General features: G+C 43.4%; 1 protein-coding gene across 1 annotated transcript in view; it reads right to left on the reverse strand.

Annotated features, from left to right (window-relative positions):
* Positions 1-23,254, reverse strand: part of LOC124049087 (AP-3 complex subunit beta-1-like) — a 76,396-nt gene that overhangs the window by 47,924 nt on the left and 5,218 nt on the right. Inside the window, 5 exon segments of the mRNA XM_046370432.1 lie at positions 15,359-15,425; positions 15,525-15,685; positions 16,158-16,253; positions 17,563-17,637; positions 17,880-17,955. Of these exon segments, the coding sequence (XP_046226388.1) occupies positions 15,359-15,425; positions 15,525-15,685; positions 16,158-16,253; positions 17,563-17,637; positions 17,880-17,955 (475 nt within the window).

Here is a 23,254-nt window from a genome sequence, read left to right on the forward strand (position 1 = left end):
TAAGAAAACTCATAAGCAGAGTTTAACAGAGCTTGTGGTTTATAATTGGAAAGCGGCCTAATTGGGTAGTGTGTGGTTTTTAATTGTTTTGCACAGTGTGCTTGGTCTCAGAACTAACAGATGCTGGATGTAAAGTTCCAACTCTGCAAACTTCATCTAGTTTAGAGACCTCATGTTGGAGTAAAGTACTGTCAGGACTTGAACAGGAACTTTGCGAGTGTAAGTGTGTGTGTATCAGTGATGTTACTGATGTTCCTAGTATCTCAGGCCTGTTGTGCTCCCTCCCCCTCTCTCAACTACCCCCATTAGACACAGCACCAAGGTAAACTACATGCACCATCAACAAAACTGACACCCCAATCTATGGAGCTGGCACCCATACTCCCTCCTTCCTCTCCCCTTCACCCTCCTTCCTTGCCCCTTCTTCGCCCTCCCTCCCTCATCCACCAACATATTATCTACACTGCGTGACAAGCCAGTAATGGAAAAATCACACTAAGCAAATGGTTCCTCTAATAATACATTTCCTATAAAATTATGAAGGGCCCAAAACGTTTCCTTGCATCTATTTTGTCATGAATTCTAATTAGGGTGCCAGGTAGGTGCCAGGAAGGTGCCAGGGAGGTGCCAGGGAGGCAGCGAGTGCTGGGTCATCACACCAGAGACAACGCCTTGATTGATGGCATGGCGCAGGGTCGGTGGGCCTACCCTCCTTGCATTCTCTCTCTCCTCCCTTGCCTTTTCTCTTAAATTAATGGGTATCACACCTAGCCCCTAATCATACCACACACATATCTCTGTTCTCATTTCAATTTTGCAGGGGGAAGCAGGGGGTGGGATGGGATGGGAGGGATCGATCATTTATCTTGTAATGGCTGGATAATAGATCCATCACAGTAAAACAGCTGCACAACCTCCTGTGTTGTTTCTCTCGCAACAGCCCTTCTCTTCTCATTCTTTTATACCATCCCCTCTTTAACCAGGGGTGTCACACACATTTAGCCTAAAGGGGCCATCACTGTTCAGACCAACGTCAGGAAGGCCACTTATTGGCTCAATAACTGAAAGTGTATTATATTTTTTACACCTATACAGATTTATACTACTTACATCAAAATACCCCATTGTCTTAACAGCACAACTGGGAATTCACTTTTGTTTCTTCTGAGAATTCAAATTTTCGCAACACCCAATCACTTTGAATAATCAAGGCTAGTTTTAGAGTACAATTTGGGTATGGATGGTAGGCCATAAACGGCTACCAAGCCGCATGTCTGTCACCTCAGCTTTATACATTCCCTCATTAGGCTAATCACACGGACAAGGAGTCTAGTTACGGCAGATCTGAAATTCTAAATCTGAGCGTGAATGGAAATATCAGCTTAGGTGTTTACTTTCCTCTAGGGGAAAACTGCTAAGTCTGCAAAGAGCATTTTGTGACACACACATCAAATGCACTTGAAATACTGCTGTGGGATCAACAGTCATAAAGCAGGTAATGTAAGACACATGTCAAATATATCCAGAAGTGATTGTTATGACACTCCTAAGAGTGAATAAATCCAAATAGGCTTACACTTTGAATTAAAGACCAAAGGCAATACGATAGATCACCAACAAAAAGCAAAGAGACTAAACCGACAATAAATATGATAAAAGCTCTGAAATTATTATAAATCATAAAACAAAAATACCCCTGAAAATACATTAGCATTCCTCTTTTTTTTAATCACAGCACTAGCACTTCTGTGACTGTGCCCTCCATCTCTCTCTGTCCCCCAGCCAGCCAGCCAGCCAACCAGCCTCAGTGAGAATGTGTTACAATGGGGAGAAATCATCTATCTTCGTTAGTGAATGAAGCCAAATATGCTATGCATCTGGTCCTGGGCTCTCCAGCCCCCACTGGCCTTAGTGCTACGGATTTGTTTATATAATGAGAAATGTATGCAATGAATACATAATTGAGAGGGGGAAGAGCGTGGATGGCCTGTATGTGGTCCTCTGTAGCTCAGTTGGTAGAGCATGGTGCTTACAACGCCAGAATAGTGGGTTCAATTCCTGGAACCACCCATATGTAAAACATGTATGCCCACATGATTAAGTCGCTTTGGATAAAAGTGTCTGCTAAAATGTTTTAAATGTACAGGGCATTCTATATGCTAACTTCAGCATGTGCACAATTGACATTTAAATAGCCTTGATAAGAGCATTTAGCTATGTATTTATGGTGACTTTCTGAAGAGCATGCACTATCTATTATCCTAATAGGGGAAGGAGATGCTGTATTAGTGATGGGCTGGGCTGCTTTAAACACTGGAGTTGGAGAATGCCATTCAAGCTAATCTAGAAAAAATAACTTAACCGTGGAAAGCAAATTAAGGTGACACCAGCATCAGTGGGAGAATGCCTTTCTAAATGGGAAGTTACCTGGGAGAGTCTAAGGATGTGGGTTTAAGTGGGTGCTAACAAAGCATTGCATTGGTGAATGAGCTAAGCTGAGGGGAGAGATGGCTAAAGATTGGGGGAGACTGTTCTGTTGGACTGGAGCACCCTCTGGTGGCTGGATGGAATTACTGCACCTAGTGGTAGTAGTGACATCATGGATTTGGTTTCAATTAATTAAGAGAGAGGGACTGACTCTTGAACAGATATGATATCAAATAGAAGACACCCCATCTGATTTCAGACTGAATACAATATATTTAATCCATGATTATTGCAATGCTGCTTTGTTCATTGCAGGTTTTGGTGAATGAAGACGTTCATTTTGGTCGCTATTTTGGTCGCTAAAAATAAATTAGAGTTATTTCATCCTTTGTTATTGTTAGTTATTATCAGTCGACTAAAACCCGGGACAATATTAGTCTAGTTTTAGTCACAGCCATTTTAGTCACAATGGTCAGGGCATTTTTTCTATTAAACAATTAACATTTAGGCTAACTTTAGGCTACCTCTAACTTCCATCATGTGGACATTCAGACAGCGTTGTCCAACTAGGCCTATTATCTCCTGGTATACCTTAGCTGGCAACATTGATATTGCAGCAGATTGCAGTTATAATTAACAATATAGGCTATAAAATCCTTGGCGACAGGTTAAACAATTTACAGCTCTGATTTTCTCCCCATCGTAACCGTCAAGGGGGGTGAGTAAGCATTTGAGCTTTACAAAAATGCCAGAAATATTACTGTAGTCCTACTACTAAACTAATATATATATTTTTTTCCCATAGGAAAAAAGCAACCACAACTCGCATTTGTGGACTGTGGCTCGAGAGCAGCGACACCGAGGAATGAATAATAGATCTTCTGATGTGATCAAAGCAAAAATACCTTACATGAAAGTAAGAGTAAACATTGTTTCTAGTTGAAGTTAGTTACAAGTCAAGTGTCCTGGCATCGAATTAGTTCAAAAGATTGACGAGTGACGGAAATGACCGACTGGGAGCTGTGTGAGAGAGCAGGGCATATCAGCTCAATCAGACTGTGTAACTGAAAGATGTCAATTCTGCCAATGAGAGGATTGCATGAAATATTCTTCACGTATGCATGCTCGTGACTGGACTATATTCTTCACGTATGCATGCTCGTGACTGGACTATATTCTTCACGTATGCATGCTCGTGACAGGACTATAAATTCTTCACGTATGCATGCTCGTGACAGGACTATAAATTCTTCACGTATGCATGCTCGTGACTGGACTATATTCTTCACGTATGCATGCTCGTGACTGGACTATATTCTTCACGTATGCATGCTCGTGACTGGACTATATTCTTCACGTATGCATGCTCGTGACTGGACTATATTCTTCACGTATGCATGCTCGTGACTGGACTATATTCTTCACGTATGCATGCTGTGACTGACTATATTCTTCACGTATGCATGCTCGTGACAGGACTATAAATTCTTCACGTATGCATGCTCGTGACAGGACTATAAATTCTTCACGTATGCATGCTCGTGACTGGACTATATTCTTCATGTATGCATGCTCTTCACGTGACTGGACTGGACTATATTCTTCACGTATGCATGCTCGTGACTGGACTATATTCTTCACGTATGCATGCTCGTGACTGGACTATATTCTTCACGTATGCATGCTCGTGACTGGACTATATTCTTCACGTATGCATGCTCGTGACTGGACTATATTCTTCACGTATGCATGCTCGTGACTGGACTATATTCTTCACGTATGCATGCTCGTGACTGGACTATATTCTTCACGTATGCATGCTCGTGACTGGACTATATTCTTCACGTATGCATGCTCGTGACTGGACTATATTCTTCACGTATGCATGCTCGTGACTGGACTATATTCTTCACGTATGCATGCTCGTGACTGGACTATATTCTTCACGTATGCATGCTCGTGACAGGACTATAAATTCTTCACGTATGCATGCTCGTGACAGGACTATAAATTCTTCACGTATGCATGCTCGTGACAGGACTATAAATTCTTCATGTATGCATGCTCGTGACTGGACTATATTCTTCTGCTCGTGACTGGACTATATTCTTCACGTATGCATGCTCGTGACTGGACTATATTCTTCACGTATGCATGCTCGTGACTGGACTATATTCTTCATGTATGCATGCTCGTGACTGGACTATATTCTTCACGTATGCATGCTCGTGACTGGACTATATTCTTCACGTATGCATGCTCGTGACTGGACTATATTCTTCACGTATGCATGCTCGTGACTGGACTGTATGCATGCTCGTGACTGGACTTATTCTTCACGTATGCATGCTCGTGACTGGACTATATTCTTCACGTATGCATGCTCGTGACTGGACTATATTCTTCACGTATGCATGCTCGTGACTGGACTATATTCTTCACGTATGCATGCTCGTGACTGGACTATATTCTTCACGTATGCATGCTCGTGACAGGACTATATTCTTCACGCATGCATGCTCGTGACTGATGCATGCTCGACTATATTCTTCATGCATGCATGCTCGTGACTGCTATATTCTTCACGTATGCATGTGATATTCTTCACGCATGCTCGTGACTGGACTATATTCTTCACGTATGCATGCTCGTGACTGGACTATATTCTTCACGTATGCATGCTCGTGACTGGACTATATTCTTCACGTATGCATGCTCGTGACTGGACTATATTCTTCATGTATGCATGCTCGTGACTGGACTATATTCTTCACGTATGCATGCTCGTGACTGGACTATATTCTTCACTGGACTATATTCTTCACGTATGCATGCTCGTGACTGGACTATATTCTTCACGTATGCATGCTCGTGACTGACTATATTCTTCACGTATGCATGCTCGTATGCATGCTGTTCTTCACGTATGCATGCTCGTGACAGGACTATAAATTCTTCACGCATGCATGCTCGTGACTGGACTATATTCTTCACGCATGCATGCTCGTGACTGGACTATATTCTTCACGTATGCATGCTCGTGACTGGACTATATTCTTCACGTATGCATGCTCGTGACTGGACTATATTCTTCACGTATGCATGCTCGTGACTGGACTATATTCTTCACGTATGCATGCTCGTGACTGGACTATATTCTTCACGTATGCATGCTCGTGACTGGACTATAAATTCTTCACGCATGCATGCTCGTGACTGGACTATATTCTTCACGCATGCATGCTCGTGACTGGACTATATTCTTCATGCATGCATGCTCGTGACTGGACTATATTCTTCACGTATGCATGCTCGTGACTGGACTATATTCTTCACGCATGCATGCTCGTGACTGGACTATATTCTTCACGTATGCATGCTCGTGACTGGACTATATTCTTCACGTATGCATGCTCGTGACTGGACTATATTCTTCATGTATGCATGCTCGTGACTGGACAAAACAGATGAAAAGGAGCTTCATGTCAAATTAAATGTCAATTAATCTCACGTGGAATTCTCGTTTTTCCCCCAGGGCATCTCGTCAACTTTATTTATTTATAGATTTTCAGATATGAGAACAGAAAAACAGTACAACCTCCCCCATCAACCCGCTCCCTCCCTCCCACCCCTCCCTCCCTCCCATCCCTCCACCGACAGGCTCTCCACACATATTGTATTAATGGGGACCAGGTTAAGACTAACTTGCAGTGAACCTGACCTTCTCCAGTGGCAAAGATGACATCACCTCCTTAACCCACTGCATAAAGGGAGGGAGGCTTTGCTTTTTCCAGTGGAAGAAGACAAGGTGGCGAGCTAGCAGATTTGTGGTAGTAAACAGGAGTGAACAGGTTTGGGTTAACAGTTGTATTACACATATGTGAGAATGCCCCCCCCCCCCCCCCCCCCCAAAAAAATGGGGTCCCAGAAGCCACTCAAATATTGGCATGACCAAAACATGTGTCCCACAGTCGCTGGACTCCGGTGGCATCTCAAACACTTGGGGTCAACATTTAGACATATTTTTGCCAATCTGTTATTTGCGTAATGGAGACGGTGCAAAACCTTCAACTGAATGAGCCCATCCATGCCTTATGCAAAATGATGTGTGGATACGCTCAATACTGTGTTGCCATATATCATCGGGTAGCTCACCACCAATGTCTTGCTCCCATGTAGATTTTGTATTTGCCAAGGAGGTGGATTAAATGTTCTGTATTATGTTGTATAATCTGGAGATTGTGCCCTTCAGATACAAGTTAAGATCTAAGCACCTATTGACTGGACACTTAGTAGGCTCCAGTGGAAATGAAGGGAAATATTTTTTGGCAAAGCTGCGAGTTTGCAGGTATTTGAAAGTGGGAATTGGGAATATTATGGTCAACCCTCAAGAGTATCGAATGAGATGGATGTGGGTCACAAAAAAACACCAGACCATTCCTATGCCACAACTGGAATGCCGTGTCAATCTGTGATGCTGGGAAGAGATGATTAGATGTTCATGAGGAGAAGCCGCTTGCTTGTTTAAGGCTAAAGTGATTTCGGAATTGGGACCAGACGTTAAGGGAGTTCTTGACTATGGGATTCAAAACATGGGTGCCAATGTTCATGGGTATCGAGGAGCACAAGAGCGAGACAGGAGAAGTTGGAAGGCTTGACAGTAACTCAATGATGGCCCAAGTTGGACCATCCTTGTTTTCAAATGTAGAAACCAATAAACACATTTAGATATACCACCTTATGAAATCCTGCTTAATGCGCCCCAGGAGTGTTTTTAAGTTGTTTAAACAGAGCCTTGAATGAGTGTGTGACCTTTATCCCCAAGTTAGTAAAGACCTGAAGCTCCACCTTAAATGGGAAATCGGCATACCCAATTCCTTCTGCTAACTGATTAATGGAGTGCCGTGGAAACTTACAAAATTAGTCATGCTATCCCGTGTTTTCATGCTTAAAGAATAGTCTCTTGTTATATGCTAGTGTTTTCCTAACCTGATACAAACTTGTCTTGGTGTGACTTAGTCATAAGACTAGGCTTACAGCTAAGAAACGTTTGGGTGCAACCGCAGCATGTGAAATCCCGTGGGTTTACCATCTAAAGAAAGTCACATGTATGGAACCTTGCAGAAAGGAGTACAATATAGTGGTTGTTGTTGTTAATAGACAGTTGAGCACTTGGGCTATCAACCTTGTGCTATCTTAAATTTACACAGGCAACGAATGACCTTTTTCACACTATCAGCTGACTGCCACGTATACAGAAAGGGGTTTTATGTATTTTCTCTATAAAAGCATTGAACCAGCACTGTTTGTTGAGCTTTCAACTATGCACCTGATGCTCTACCTTGATTCACAATTTTTGCTAATCTCATGATGAAGGGTTGTTTGAAAGAATCTACAGTCTCTTCCCTTTGATTAAATATTCTGTCACAATAAATTGGTGACAGCGGTGGGATACTAACTTCGCTTGCCGATTGCTCCCAGGAGACCGAAGTTAAACTGCGCGCATGGGCTTTGTTAAATGTGGCTCAGGTTACCACACTCTCTAACTACTAAAACGGAGCAGAGGGGGACCCACCTCGGACCTGCCAGGAGTGTCAGTGACTGGATACGTCATTCCGGACAGATAAGATAAATTCAGAGTGACACTGATTTTTTTTAAACATCGAAAATCCTGTTCTAAGAACAGGTTGTGCACATTATGTTGTTTGTTGTTGTAGAAAAGACACCCCTAGTTGTAGCAGAGTTATTTCTGAATAGGGAAAGTCCTAGAAGTAATTATAGGGCGAACATCCTGTTGAAGCAGAGTAACCCTGTAGGAGTAGGGGACATCTCCGATTGGGATCTTTTGTTGAAGCATAAGTATTCTGGTTACAGACGGGGGTTGTGTTTCTCTGCTGAAGCAGAAAAGCAGCCATGGAATGATATGACACGGTTACGTATTATGTGATTCCAGGGCACAATCCTGAGATAGAAAACATATTCCTGCTAAAAAAATATACAAAAATAATAATAAACATAACAGGAAAAAAATATAAATATATATATATATATATATATACAGTGCTCAAAAAAATAAAGGGAACACTTAAACAACACAATGTAACTCCAAGTCAATCACACTTCTGTGAAATCAAACTGTCCACTTAGGAAGCAACACTGATTGACAATAAATGTAACATGCTGTTGTGCAAATGGAATAGACAACAGGTGGAAATTATAGGCAATTAGCAAGTCACCCCCAATAAAGGAGTGGTTTTCCAGGTGGTGACTACAGACCACTTCTCAGTTCCTATGCTTCCTGGCTGATGTTTTGGTCACTTTTGAATGCTGGCGGTGTTTTCACTCTAGTGGTAGCATGAGACGGAGTCTACAACCCACACAAGTGCCTCAGGTAGTGCAGCTCATCTAGGATGGAACATCAATGCGAGCTGTGGCAAGAAGGTTTGCTGTGTCTGTCAGCGTAGTGTCCAGAGCATGGAGGCGCTACCAGGAGACAGGCCAGTACATCAGGAGGAGCACTGCCAGAGCCCTGCAAAATGACCTCCAGCAGGCCACAAATGTGCATGTGTCTGCTCAAACGGTCAGAAACAGACTCCATGAGGGTGGTATGAAGGCCCGACGTCCACAGGTGGCGGTTGTGCTTCTAGAGAACACCAAGATTGGCAAATTCTTTACAGATGAAAGCAGATTCACACTGAGCACGTGACCGACCCCTTTGTGAGACCATATGCTTGTGCAGTTGGCCCTGGGTTCCTCCTAATGCAAGACAATGCTAGACCTCAAGTGGCCTGAGTGTGTCAGCAGTTCCTGCAAGAGGAAGGCATTGATGCTATGGACTGGCCCACCCGTTCCCCAGACTTGAATCCAATTGAGCACATCTGGGACATCATGTCTCGCTCCATCCACCAACGCCACGTTGCACCACAGACTGTCCAGGAGTTGGCGCATGCTTTAATCCAGGTCTGGGAGGAGATCCCTCAGGAGACCATCCACCACCTCATCAGGAGCATGCCCAGGCGTTGTAGGGAGGTCATACAGGCACGTGGAGGCCACACACACTACTGAGCCTCATTTTGACTTGTTTTAAGGACATTACATCAAAGTCGGATCAGCCTGTAGTGTGGTTTTCCACTTTAATTTTGAGTGTGACTCCAAATCCAGACCTCCATGGGTTGATAAATTTGATTTCCATTGATAATTTTTGTGTGATTTTGTTGTCAGCACATTCAAAAAATGTAAAGAAAAAAGTATTTAATAAGAATATTTCATTCATTCAGATCTAGGATGTGTTATTTTAGTGTTCCCTTTATTTTTTTGAGCAGTGTATATATAAACACTAAAATAAAATGAATCAGTGTACTGGTAAAACAGTTGGTTATGAAAGGGAAACCAGCTATACATTTCAACCCTACACGGAAATGTGCATCAGAACGACCATGTGGCTACAACATTTAAAATTACATAGAGAAAAAATTATTTTGATGGAGGAGAAATTACTATTTTCAAATTATAAGAAAGGAAGACGTTCCTAACCAAATACTGTTTATTTGTTTTTGTTTCCTGACTGTGTTCATTTATTTTTTATTTCACCTTTATTTAACCAGGTAGGCTTGTTGAGAACAAGTTCTCATTTGCAACTGCGACCTGGCCAAGATAAAGCATAGCAATTCGACACATACAACACAGAGTTACACATGGAATAAACAAAACATACAGGCAATAATACAGTAGAACAAAAGAAAACAAAAAGTCTATACAGTGAGTGCAAATGAGGTAAGTTAAGGAAATAAATAGGCCACGGTGGCGAAGTAATTACAATATAGCAATTAAACACAATTAAACACTGGAATGGTAGATCGGCAGAAGATGAATGTGCAGGTAGAGGTCCTGGGGTGCAAAGGAACAAAATAAATAAATAAATAAATACCAGTATGGGGATGAGGTAGGTAGATAGATGGATGGGCTGTTTATGATGATGACTCCTTGCTGTCCCCAGTCCACCTGACTGTGCTGCTGCTCCAGTTTCAACTGTTCTGCCTTATTATTATTATTCGACCATGCTGGTCATTTATGAACATTTGAACATCTTGGCCATGTTCTGTTATAATCTCCACCCGGCACAGCCAGAAGAGGACTGGCCACCCCACATAGCCTGGTTCCTCTCTAGGTTTCTTCCTAGGTTTTGGCCTTTCTAGGGAGTTTTTCCTAGCCACCGTGCTTCTACACCTGCATTGCTTGCTGTTTGGGGTTTTAGGCTGGGTTTCTGTACAGCACTTTGAGATATCAGCTGATGTACGAAGGGCTATATAAATCAAATTTGATTTGATTTGATTTACAGATAGGCTATGTACAGGTGCAGTGATCTGTAAACTGCTCTGACAGCTGGTGCTTAAAGCTAGTGAGGGAGATGGGAGTCTCCAGCAGCAGAGAACTGGAAGGAAAGACGACCAAAGGAGGAATTGGCTTTGGGGGTGACCAGTGAGATATACCAGCTGGAGCGCGTGCTTCGAGTGGGTGCTGCTATGGTGACCAGTGAGCTGAGATAAGGCGGGGTTTTACCTAGCAGAGATTTGTAGATAACCTGTAGCCAGTGGGTTTGGTGACGAGTATGAAGCGAGGGTCAACCAACGAGAGCATACAGGTCGCAATGGTGGGTAGTGTATGGCACTGTGATAGACTGCATCCAGTTTGTTGAGTAGAGTGTTGGAGGCTATTTTATAGATGACATCACCGAAGTCGAGGATCGGTAGGATGGTCAGTTTTACGAGGGTGTTTTGGCAGCATGAGTGAAGGATGCTTTGTTGCGATATAGGAAGCCGATTCTAGATTTAATTTTGATTTGAGATGCTTAATGTGAGTCTGGAAGGAGAGTTTACAGTCTGACCAGACACCCAGGTATTTGTAGTTGTCCACATATTCTAAGTCAGAGCCGTCCAGAGTAGTGATGCTGGACGGGCAAGCAGGTGCGGGCAGTGATCGATTGAAAAGCATGCATTTAGTTTTACTAGCGTTTAAGAGCAGTTGGTGGCCACGGAAGGAGAGTTGTATGGCATTGAAGCTCGTCTGGAGGTTAGTTAACACAGTGTCCAAGTAGGGGCCAGAAGTATACAGAATGGTGTCGTCTGCGTAGAGGTGGATCAGAGAATCACCAGCAGCAAGAGCAACATCATTGATGTATACAGAAGAGAGTCGGTCCGAGAATTGAACCCTGTGGCACACCCATAGAGACTGTCAGAGCTCCAGACAACAGGCCCTCCGATTTGACACACTGAACTCTATCAGAGAAGTAGATGGTAAACCAGGCGAGGCAATTATTTGAGAAACCAAGGCTGTCGAGTCTGCTAATAAGAATGTTGTGATTGACAGAGTCGAAAGCCTTGGCAAGGTCGATGAATACGGCTGCACAGTAATGTCTCTTATTGATGGCGGTTATGAAGTTGTTTAGAACCTTGAGCGTGGCTGAGGTGAACCCATGACCAGCTCTGAAACCAGATTGCATAGCAGAGAAGGTATGGTGGGATTCGAAATGGTCAGTAATCTGTTTGTTAACTTGGCTTTCGAAGACCTTAGAAAGACAGGGTAGGATAGATATAGGTCTGTAGCAGTTTGGGTCTAGAGTGTCTCCTCCTTTGAAGAGGGTGATGATCGTGGCAGCTTTCCAATCTTTGGAAATCTCAGATGATACGAAAGAGGTTGAACGGGCTAGTAATAGGGGTTGCAATAATTATGGCAGATCATTTTAGAAAGAGAGGGTCCAGATTGTCTAGCCCGGCTGATTTGTAGGGGTCCAGATTTTGCAGCTCTTTCAGAACATCAGCTATCTGGATTTGGGTGAAGGAGAAATGGGGGATGCTTGGGCGAGTTGCTGTGGGGGGTGCAGGGCAGTTGACCGGGTGTTACGGATACCAGTATACTGTGTGTGTATCCTGTGTGTGTGTCCTGTGTGTGTGTGTATCCTGTGTTCTTTTCTCTCCTTCTCCCCTCACAGGTGAAAATCATCACTCCCTAATCAGTCACCAATCCAATCATCAATCAGAAGACACACCTCCTCCTGTTTCCTACCCTATCACAGTTCCTTTCCCTTGGTTTAAAAACCCTGTCAGTTGTTTGCTCTAGAGGTCAATCTCTCTGAAAATGCCATGTCTGTAGATCTCGCTGTTTCACTCTCTTTGTGTATTGAGCTATCTTTTGTTTGAGCACCTTCATAGCACTTTGTCATCACCTGTGAGTATTGTTTTTGGTTATGGTGTTTGTTTGCTGGTGGGAAAAGGGGGAACCAAGACAAGTCGCCCATGGGCATACACTACCCGTAGGTAAACTTTGTTAAATACACTAGTTAGAACTGGGCAGACCACCCACTGTATTTTTGGTTAGTTAGATGTTGTTAAAGTAGGCTAGTCTAGCTTAGGGGTGTTTTTGAATACTTATTGTTTCTTTCCTTGGGTCCAGCTCAGCCCCTTTTCCTGCTCCCCCCATTACTGTGTGTTTTACAATAAACCCTGAGTTTGATGAAGATTTCAGTTGTGGTTATTTCATTCTCACTTTGTCACCATTATAAAATTGCATGAGTTATGTTACGGGTCTCATTACCATCCCCCTAGACTGTCGGGCCAAAAGGGATTCGTAACACCGGGGTAAGGGTAGCCAGGTGGAAAGCACGGCCAGCCGTAGAAAAGCGCTTATTGAAATTCTCAATTATAGTGGATTTATCGGTGGTGACAATGTTTCCTAGCCTCAGTGGGCAGCTGGGAGGAGGAGGTACTCTTATTCTCCATGGACTTTACAGTGTCCCAGAACTTTTGAGTTTGTGCTACAGGATGCAAATTTCTGTTTGAAAATGCTTGCCTTAGCTTTCCTAACTATTGGTTCCTAACTTCCCTGAGAAATTGCATATCACGGGGTCTATTCGATGCTAATGCAGAACGCCACAGGATGTTTTTGTGCTGGTCAAGGGCAGTCAGGTCTGGAGTGAACCAAGGGCTATATCTGTTCCTGGTTCTACATTTTTTGAATGTGTCATGCTTATTTAAGATGGTGAGGAAGGCACTTTTAAAGAATAACCAGGGATCCTCTGACGGGATGAGATCAATATCTTTCCAGGATACCCGGGCCAGGTCGATAAGGCCTGCTCGCTGGAGTGTTTTAGGGAGTGTTTGACAGTGATGATGGGTGGTAGTTTGACCGCAGATACAGGCAATGAGGCAGTGATCGCTGAGATCTTGGTTGAAATCAGCATAGGTGTATTTGGAGGGCAAGTTGGTCAGGACATCTGAGGGTGCCCATGTTTACTGACTTGGGGTTGTACCTGGTAGGTTCATTGATAATTTGTGTGAGATTGAGGGCATCAAGCTTAGATTGTAGGATGGTCGGGGTGTTAAGCATGTCCCAGTTTAGGTCACCTAGCGCCGCGAGCTCTGAAGGTAGATGGGGGGGCAATCAATTCACCTGGTGTCCAGGGCACAGCTGGGGGCAGAGGGTGGTCTATAGCAAGCAGCAACGGTGAAAGACTTGTTTCTGGAAAGGTGGATTAAAAAAAATAGAAGCTTGAATTGTTTGGGTACAGACCTGGATTGTAAGACAGAACTCTGCAGGCTAACTCCGCCAGTTCTATCTTGTCGGAAAATGTTATAGTTAGGGATGGAAATTTCAGGGTTTTTGTTGGTCTTCCTAAGCCAGGATTCAGACACGGCTAGGACATCCGGGTTGGCAGAGTGTGCTAAAGCAAACTTAGAGGAGGCTTCTAACGTTAACATGCATGAAACCAAAGCTTTTACGGAAGTCAACAAATGAGAGCACCTGGGGAATAGGAGTGGAGTTAGGCACTGCAGGGCCTGGATTAACCTCTACATCACCAGAGGAACAGAGGAGTAGGACAAGGGTACGGCTAAAGGCTATAAGAACTGGTCGTCTAGTATGTTCGGAACAGAGAGTAAAAGGAGCAGGTTTCTGGGGGCGATAGAATATATTCAAGGCATAATGTACAGACAAAGGTGTGGTAGGATGTGAATACATTGGAGGTAAACTTAGGCATTGTGTGATGATAGAGATATTGTCTCTAGAAACATTTAAACCAGCTGATGTCACTGCATGTTTGGGAGGTGGAACTAAAGGGTTGGCTAAGGCGTATTGAGCAGGGCTAGAGGCTCTACAGTGAAATAAGACAATCACTAACCAGAACAAATAAAATACTATATTGTTCTTGTGAGAACATGTCACCCTATACATACCATCATTGTTCATAACATTAAGTTGCTGGAAGAATAATTGTAATTTTTCTGGCAGCAGGGTGGAGGCACATTTTATTTTATTTGTTCCCAATTTCATGGAATCCAATTGTTAGTTAGTCTTGTCCGTACGGGAGTTGCAGCGATGGGACTCGGGAGAGGCGAAGGTCGAGAGCCGCATGTCCACCGTAACATGACCCAGCCAAGCCGCACGGCTTCTTGACACAATGCCGCTTAACCTAGAAGCCAGCCGCACCAATGCGTCAGAGGAAACCCTGTACACTTGGCGACCGTGTCAGCGTGCATGCGCCTGGCCCGACAACGAAGTTGCTAGAGCGCGATGTGACTCGTAGCCATTGTTGTTTTGACATTTTACGATGAAAAGGACAAAAAATTTCAGAAAAAATAGGCTAATTAGTGAATTGGATTTGATTCCTAATTAATTGTTACAAAATTAACATGGTAGAGAGTGTTGGTCAAGTATTAACAGTAAATTGTTCGCCCTGGACAGGAGCACAGAGAAAACGAGTACACATTTTTATTGTCAGTTTTAGCCAGGAAAAATATATTGTTGACAGTATTTTACATCATAGCTATTGTTGACAAGATTAACACTGTATGGCGAGCATGTTGTCTACTGAGGTCTTGTAAGAAGTCTCCTGTGGGTAATTATATATGACCTGGTACTGTAAACTGGTTCTACTCACTGTGCTTTTGTCCTTCAGCAGTTTCTCAATGACTTCTATCAGGAGCTCCTTCTGATCCTGGTCCAGGCTGAGGAGCAGGAGGAAAGCTTTGATACAACTCCAAGGTCCAAAACACACACACACAAAAACACTCACGCGTGCACAAACACACCCACCCACACCCTACCTGTAGAGTTTCTGGATGGCGTGGGCGGATGTTTTCCTGACGTAAGGGGACATGTCGGAGGCAGCCTCCTTGATGGCCAGCATCATGATGGGAACGATGATTGGGACTCTGATACTGGACAGAACCCTGAGAGCACTGGCTCTGATCAGCTGGTTAGGGTCCTGGTAGAGGGAGAGAGAGCCGGTATTAGTATTATCTACACCTTGAGACAGAGGAAAGTAAAATAGAAAGAAAGGAATGGAGACAAATCATGTGGTTAGAGATCCTGACGACATGATACAGCACTACACAAAAACGACATCACACCCACCCACACAGGTAGGAAGTGAAGCATGGTATGGAGCTAGCAGGGGTTGAAATCAGGGGTTGAAAGTAGTTTTCCAGCTATGGTGTATGATGATGGGGTGGCCTCTAAAAACACTATTGTTGGCCCGTGACCTCACATAGAGACAGACAGACTCTTTAACGGCTCAATACTTCTCCACAACACACACACACACACCTTTAAACACAAATACACACACCAAACATGACACTTTCGTCTAAGAGTACAAGTGCGTGGGAATTCAAATGGTAGAACCCTTAGCATCAAAGCTCGATGCGCGCACACACACACACACACACACACGTTACCTTGAGGGCCCTCTGAAAGGTGCTGATGGACAGTAGAGCCAGGTCCTGCTGCTCCTCTGCATACCTCACCAGGTACACATACACCAACTTCTTCAGCTGGAAAACACACATACTTTGAATTAGTCATTAATACACCCTTATTTTTAGACAAATCCTAAATCCATTCATTAGCTTTCGGGTTGAGCACAGACCGTCCACATTACAGAATGTGTAGGTAACACTATTCTTTGACAGTGGAGAGAACAGTGCTTTGGCTAGATGTCAGATGTATGTCTTGATTTAGTTGTTTTAAAGGGGGAAAGTGGAGGATGAGTGTTCCTGTTTGATATTATAACAGTCTAGATGTTGTTTCAGGGAGAGCAGAGAATGAGCAAAACTATCTTTTGTTTGAATTCAGAAAGTTTCAGTAGCGTTATCGCTTCCTCCCTTCCTCCCTCTCTCTCCCCTCTCCTCCCTTGCTTCTCCCTTCACACGTAAGAGACTGAGCTAATATTTGTCCACTGTCCGACTGGGGGTTAAAGGTTGGCCCTTTCATGATTCACCAGTGTTATTCGGTGTGTGTACGGGGAGGTTCAGCTGTGGTGAAACAGTTCTCAATCACTGCAGTAATTAGTGGGTGAATTAACAGCATTAATGACTAAGAGGGGACATATAACCCATCTTGCCTAGTTAAGGGAATCACACATCATATTGACAACATCACAGAAAATAGATGTTAAAAACTAGGAATACTAATCAAATAAGCTAGTGATTGAATATCCATTAGATCAGTCATATAGTCTAGCCCCTCCTCCCCCCATACTACCCTCGTGTTCCCACTCATACACACACCTCCAGTATGTCTCGTATCAGGGTGTTGTTTCTAGAACTAGTTGAGGAAAACAAAGCATCCTGATATTAAATCACATTATTTCTTCAATACTCTGTGTCCTGTGCTGCTTTCTGATTAGAGACAATCAATAACACACAGCACTACACAGGCCTGCAGAGGAGAGAACAAACAGGAGGGGGGGGTGGGGGGTGGAAAGAGGTGAAGACAGACAGAGAGATGCAGAGGCCCAGAGAGAGATCTACCACTACCCTAGCCCTAGCAGCTGGTGTGTGTGAGGGGGGAGAAAGAGGACGTGACCATGGGCTCACCTCTGCCAATTACCCCCACCAACCTGCTCCAGTTCCCTACCATTGGCTGCCCTGTCACACACACACACCCTTTCGTACTGCCTGTTTATTCTCCTGATCAATATTACCAGGAGTGGGGAACTCATCTGGCCGGGCAGTGGTTCTGTGGTCTCATACTTGCAGTGGGGAGATGTCCTCTGTGTTCTTTTAGATAGAGCCTTCTAAATGTTTTCAACCATGTTGTGCAAATAGAATGAATGCTCAGTGTGTGTGGATGAGGCCCTACCTCTATATTCTTACTAGCCACGTTCTTCACCACTGCTGGGAATAGCTCAGAGGCATTCTTCCCCTTTGCGATCAGCTGTAGACAGAAAATCACTTACATGTTTCACCACGGTATTCAATTGACTATTTTATTGTCAATATCATACTACAGCAATGTACTGAATCTATTTAAACTTTTTTCAAAGGAGGATTTTTTTTTAAAGTTCAGTTTTATAGTCTCAATTAATTTACTGAAGTACACTTGAACTGAGTTTGCAGTGCACTTAGCTGATGTGCACTTATCAGGCTTGGAATGTGTGTATAGGTTCTACTACTCACCCCAACAACCCTCTTCATGGCCTCCAGTTTAAGCGACTCCTTGTTGCTCTCAAGCATCTCTTTAAGGTCTTCATTCCTGGAGGGGGGAGAAAGAGATTAGAAAATGTACAATATGCTATTTAATATTATCACGCGGCTTATTTAATTAGCAGATGCGCTTTTGTACACCAGACCACTCTCACTGATGTAGTCAGGAATGGATTTTTTAAAACCTTTATTTAACTAGGCAAGTCAGTTAAGAACAACAAACAAATTATTTTCAATGACGGCCTAGGAAGTTGGTTAACTGCCTGTTCAACAACAGATTTGTACCTTGTCAGCTCGGGGGTTTGAACTTGCAATCTTCCGGTTACTAGTCCAACGCTCTAACCACTAGGCTACCCTGTCGCAACGATTAATGAATTTCATTAACTTAAGAATGGAAAACTGTGGTGCACAGAGTTTGACTTGGAAATTGTGTTTGCATAGTCAACTTAGACACACACTTACCCCAACAGACATACCACCAGGGGTCTTTTCACAGTCCCCAGGTCCAGAACAAATTCAAGGAAACATACAGTATTATAAAGAGCCATGATTGCATGGAACTCCCATCTTATATAGCGCAAGTTAACATCAAACCAGTTCTTTCTTTTTTTTTTTACAAATAAAGCAACACCTCACGGCACAACGCCCCTCCCCATGTGACTTACTTGTTGTGTATGTACTGACATGTATTTGCAACTGTTCATGTTTTTATATCTACGTAAATTGTAAAGTATTTTGTCTGTAATGTCTTTTTAGTCCCTAGTAAGACTAGATGTCCCCAATGGCGTCGGCTAATGTGGATCCTAATAAATCAAATTGAACAACATGAGGGAGAGAGGGGGATGGGTAGAGAAAATGAAAACCACAAAACACAACCATATTAGGTGTTGTTACCAGGCACAGAGAAAGCAATGTCAGGTCTTGAGTGACTCACAATGTCACAATCAACTAATCACTAATCAGCTAGTGATCAGGAAACGCTAGGCTACTTGGTAAACTTGAAGACACACATCACAAGCAAGTGCCAAGACTCACACTTCTGTACAGTACCCTTTGGTGTGTGTCTCATCGGGGCCTCCATTGGTGTGTGTGGGGGTGTGAGGTGCTGCTCCTCCTGGCTGAGTTCAGTCTTTAAGGTGAGCTGGAGGTTCTCAGCAGACACCAGAGCTGTCCTCACAGCCCCTGCTGCCTCAGAACGCAGCACAGAGAAACCCCGGTGACCATTCATACTGCTACAGTTTCTACAGGCCTGTCTGTTGCTCTCCTCTCTCTGTCAGTCTTCCTCACTCTTCTTTCTCCACTTCTGTCAGTAGGTAAGAGGAGACACAGGATGCCCTTGCAGCTGGCTAAACCTCTGGCCCTCTCCCTGGCACAGACAGCTCCCCCTGGTCATCCAGTTATACTCTGTTCTGCTTTATTTCAGTCCTGTGACTCCAGGCGTTTCCTGCCTGTCATCTCGCTCTTGCTTTCTCTCTCTCTTTCTCACTGTCTCTCTCTTGCTCCCCAGCTCTCCTTCTCTCTAGCTTTCTCTCCCTCTCTCCACCTCTAGCTCCCTCTCCCTAGCGCTCTCAACCCAGCTCTCTCTCTTTCTCCCCAGCTCTCTCTCTCACCGCAGCTCTCTCACATCAGGCTACTAAACTATTGAGCACCATCTTAGCTCGATGTCGATAGAGGGAGTTGCAAGTTGAAGTTGCCCTCTTTGCAGACTACTAGTATGACTCAGTCTTCACTGTTTTAAATCCAATTTGGAGAAGGGATGAAGTTCCCTGTCTGACAGATCCTTGGCCCACCAGACAATGGCTTCTTCTTCCGCTTCTCCTCCTCTTCTCTGGACATAGATTAGTTCTCTGTCCGTGTGTAGCTGTAGGGTGGTAGCTCAGTTGGTTCTCTCTGCCAGAGTCAGTGCTTGTAGGGTGGTAGTTTAGTTCTCCGTGTCTCTGCCTGTGACTGTGGCCACTTCCCTCTAGGGGAAACGGGAGGGCCTTATCAGCCTCAGGGTAAACACACAGAAGCTTTCACCACCTCTGTCCACAGCACAATACACCACTTTACACCCACGCCTGCCTTGTGCCCTCCCAGGGAACTGCTGCCAGGGCTGGGCTAGATAAAGGCCCTGCCAGCCTCACACACTGCCAGGGGAACCACAGAGTTAGGACAACACCCAACAACTATACATGTCATTCTTCACATTTCAACCAGCCTAGTCTCTTTTCCTAGGTTTTTAATTCTGGGAAGCGATTCTACAAATCAACCAGCCCTGAGAAAGCTATGTTAATTCACTCACATAACGACCAGCAGGATAAGGTGCTGTAAACTGCTCCAATCAGCTGGTTTATTAGCTGCCGTTACATAGGCTACTATTGTCTGCCATTAATTTCAAAGTTTAACTAAATCTATGGACAAGGACTATTTTGAACAATTTACATAGAACATTTAACAAAAAAACATTTACTGGAAGAACTGTGCAGATGCAAAGTTTAGTAACAGAATTACAGTCAAATCTACCTCACTTTTTTATGCGACCAAAAAAAACTAAAATATCTGCTTTGAATTATGACTCAAAGATGTCTGCAGAAAGAATGGGGTTTCAGCTAAAAGTTTGAAGAAATGTATTTTGATTATGGAATTACAGCAAGTGAAGTGGATTTACATTCGGTAATGGAATTACTGTAACGGAATTACATCATGGTCCCTGTTCTGTACTATCCAGAAATGCATAATTACGGATATGAATATCATTATCTTCATGGTGATGTTTTCCGAATAGATATACAAAGGTAGAAATTAGTGACGCAAATTTTGTTCGATTTTGCTGCCGACTAACTGTAAATCATTAACAGTAAATTAACAAAAAAAATCCAAAAACAGTCATGTGACCGACTGACTCAAATCAGTATCGGGTAGAAAATTTGAAATGGTGTCTATTTTTATTTTTATACATTGGATAAAAGTAGAGACTCAGAGCTACAAAATGGTATATCATACAGTACAGTTGAGGAACAATGAGAAAGTAATTCTGCTTTGAAAGTTGATAAACTTGTAAACTCACTTTGGAGAAGATGGCCTTTTATTTTTTTGGTACTACTACTGGAGAGCCCTTTGTCTACACCCTTTCAGCATTGTTTGCACCCTCTTAAACTGTAGACCCTCCCATCTCTTTAACAGCAGCAGTCAAGCACCTAAGCTAACTTTCTAGCTACTTCCAGACATAAATATGAGAACAGCTCACTGAACATTTCCTGCTCAAGCAGAGCTGGTTAGGCTGCTATGTTATCCAGAGCGTTGGTGATTGCAACTGTGCGGTCAGATTGTCCGATCATAAATTTGGAGCATTCAGAGCGCACACTGGACGCTCTGGCCGATGAGTAGGGTTGATCTGAATGGACTGACCTCACAACGGCAGTCAAGCACCCAAGTTAACTGGCTAACATTGGCTAGCTACTTCCAGACAAATGAGAGAACCCCCCCATTTTACTAGCCCAAGCAGAGCTGGTTAGGCTGTTTTCATGTTATCCAGAGCGTTGGTGTCTAATTGTGCTGCTGGCAACAATTATATTACAAATATTTCCCGACGTTTACTGACACCAGCCATATTCAACGGGTGTTGAGCGTTCGTAAATTCATCAGTTATTCTGCGCTTTGGCACACTCAGATGTGAGTGCTCTGAAATCGGTGTAGATGGCCAGACTGAATTTACGAACGCACCCGAAATGGTTACTTGCAAAGTGGAGTCTAGCTAGCTAGCTAAACAATGAACCATAATACCAACTCATGACGTTACTACCCTGCATGAATATGCAGCTAGCTAACCACCCAGGTTCAATGTTAACTAGCTAACATTAGGCTATACCTAGCTAAGCAAATGGCTCAGATACCAGGAGTGTCATACACATACACCAACTATAAATGAAAATACTTTGTCAAAATTAGAAATGTGTAATATCTGAAAATGTAGCTAGCTAGACTACCTTACCCATGGTCTGAAATTGGAGTGGATAGCCAGAGAGAATATACCAGCTAGTACATCTATCAACAATTGTTGCAGTGACATTCTATTGAAAATGGTTACTTGCATAATGGAGTCTTTTGTTAAGACATGTAGCTAGCTAAACAATTAACCAGAACATTTCTACCCTGCATGAATCTGCAGGTAGCTAACCAACCAGGTTCAATGTTAGCTAGCTAACATTAGGCTATAAGTAGCCAAGCAAATGGCTCTGAGATACAAATAATATGATCGTACAGATAACATTAACGTTTCTGTACAGCACTTTGAGATATCAGCTGATGTACGAAGGGCTATATAAATAAAATTTGATTTGATTTGATTAGCTAGCGAGCCAGCCAGCTAACGTTAGCTAGCTAACAGTACACTTTAAATTGAAATTAAAGCACGTTTACCAAAATTTGAAATGTGTAATATCTGAAAATGTAGCTAGCTAGACTATCTTACCTGCATACATCATGGATGGACGCGTCTCCTGTCGGATGCCATGGTTGCCCTTAGTTTGAAGATGTGATCAAGAGACAGGCGTTTTCTCCATCTCCTTAGCTATCATACTCAAATTCCACTGATTTCAAAAATCGGTCCTCCAGAAAGTGGAGAGCAACACTTACGCAGTTTTACTACACGATACAATAATTATTTTATTAAAGCAGTCTTAGACAGGATTACCTAGACAAACAGAACAGCTCAAATAGACAGAGGCGTGCTATATGGCAGACACAATCCGAACTCATCTCTCGGCAAGTCCAGCCCACTCATTATCTCAGCCAATTACAGCTAGCAGGAAGGTTGCAGCCATTTTTTCTGTGGCTAAACCAACTAGGCTTGTAATTTAATCATTTTATTCGTATTTACAGATGGCATACAAGTTTGCTATTAAGGTACATGAGTTCTGTGCTTTACTGTACTATTCTTTACAGTACTCTATTGTTTTGTCCAAACGTGTGAAACAGACGTCCATGATTGGTTGACTTTTCAACGTCCATGGACTTCCGGTGCTCAGTGGGTGAGGGTGCATGCTACAGTAAATGCAAAGAGGGTAGGTCACCCTCAATGTGAGCAAGACAAAGGAGCTTATCATGGACTACAGGAAAAGGCGGGACGAACAGATCCCCATTAACATCGACGGGGCTGTAGTGGAGCGGGTCGAGAGTTTCAAGTTCCTTGTGTCCACATCACCAACGAATGATCATGATCCAAACATACCGACAGTCGTGTAGAGGGCACGACAACACCTTTTCCCTCTCAGGAGACTGAAAAGGTTTGTCATGGGTCCCCAGATCCTCAAAAGGTTCTTCAGCTGCACCAGTGAGAGCATCCTGACCAGTTGCATCACCGCCTG

The sequence above is a fragment of the Oncorhynchus gorbuscha genome, linkage group LG11 (genome assembly GCF_021184085.1).
Source record: "Oncorhynchus gorbuscha isolate QuinsamMale2020 ecotype Even-year linkage group LG11, OgorEven_v1.0, whole genome shotgun sequence".
NCBI classification, from domain to species: domain Eukaryota; kingdom Metazoa; phylum Chordata; class Actinopteri; order Salmoniformes; family Salmonidae; genus Oncorhynchus; species Oncorhynchus gorbuscha.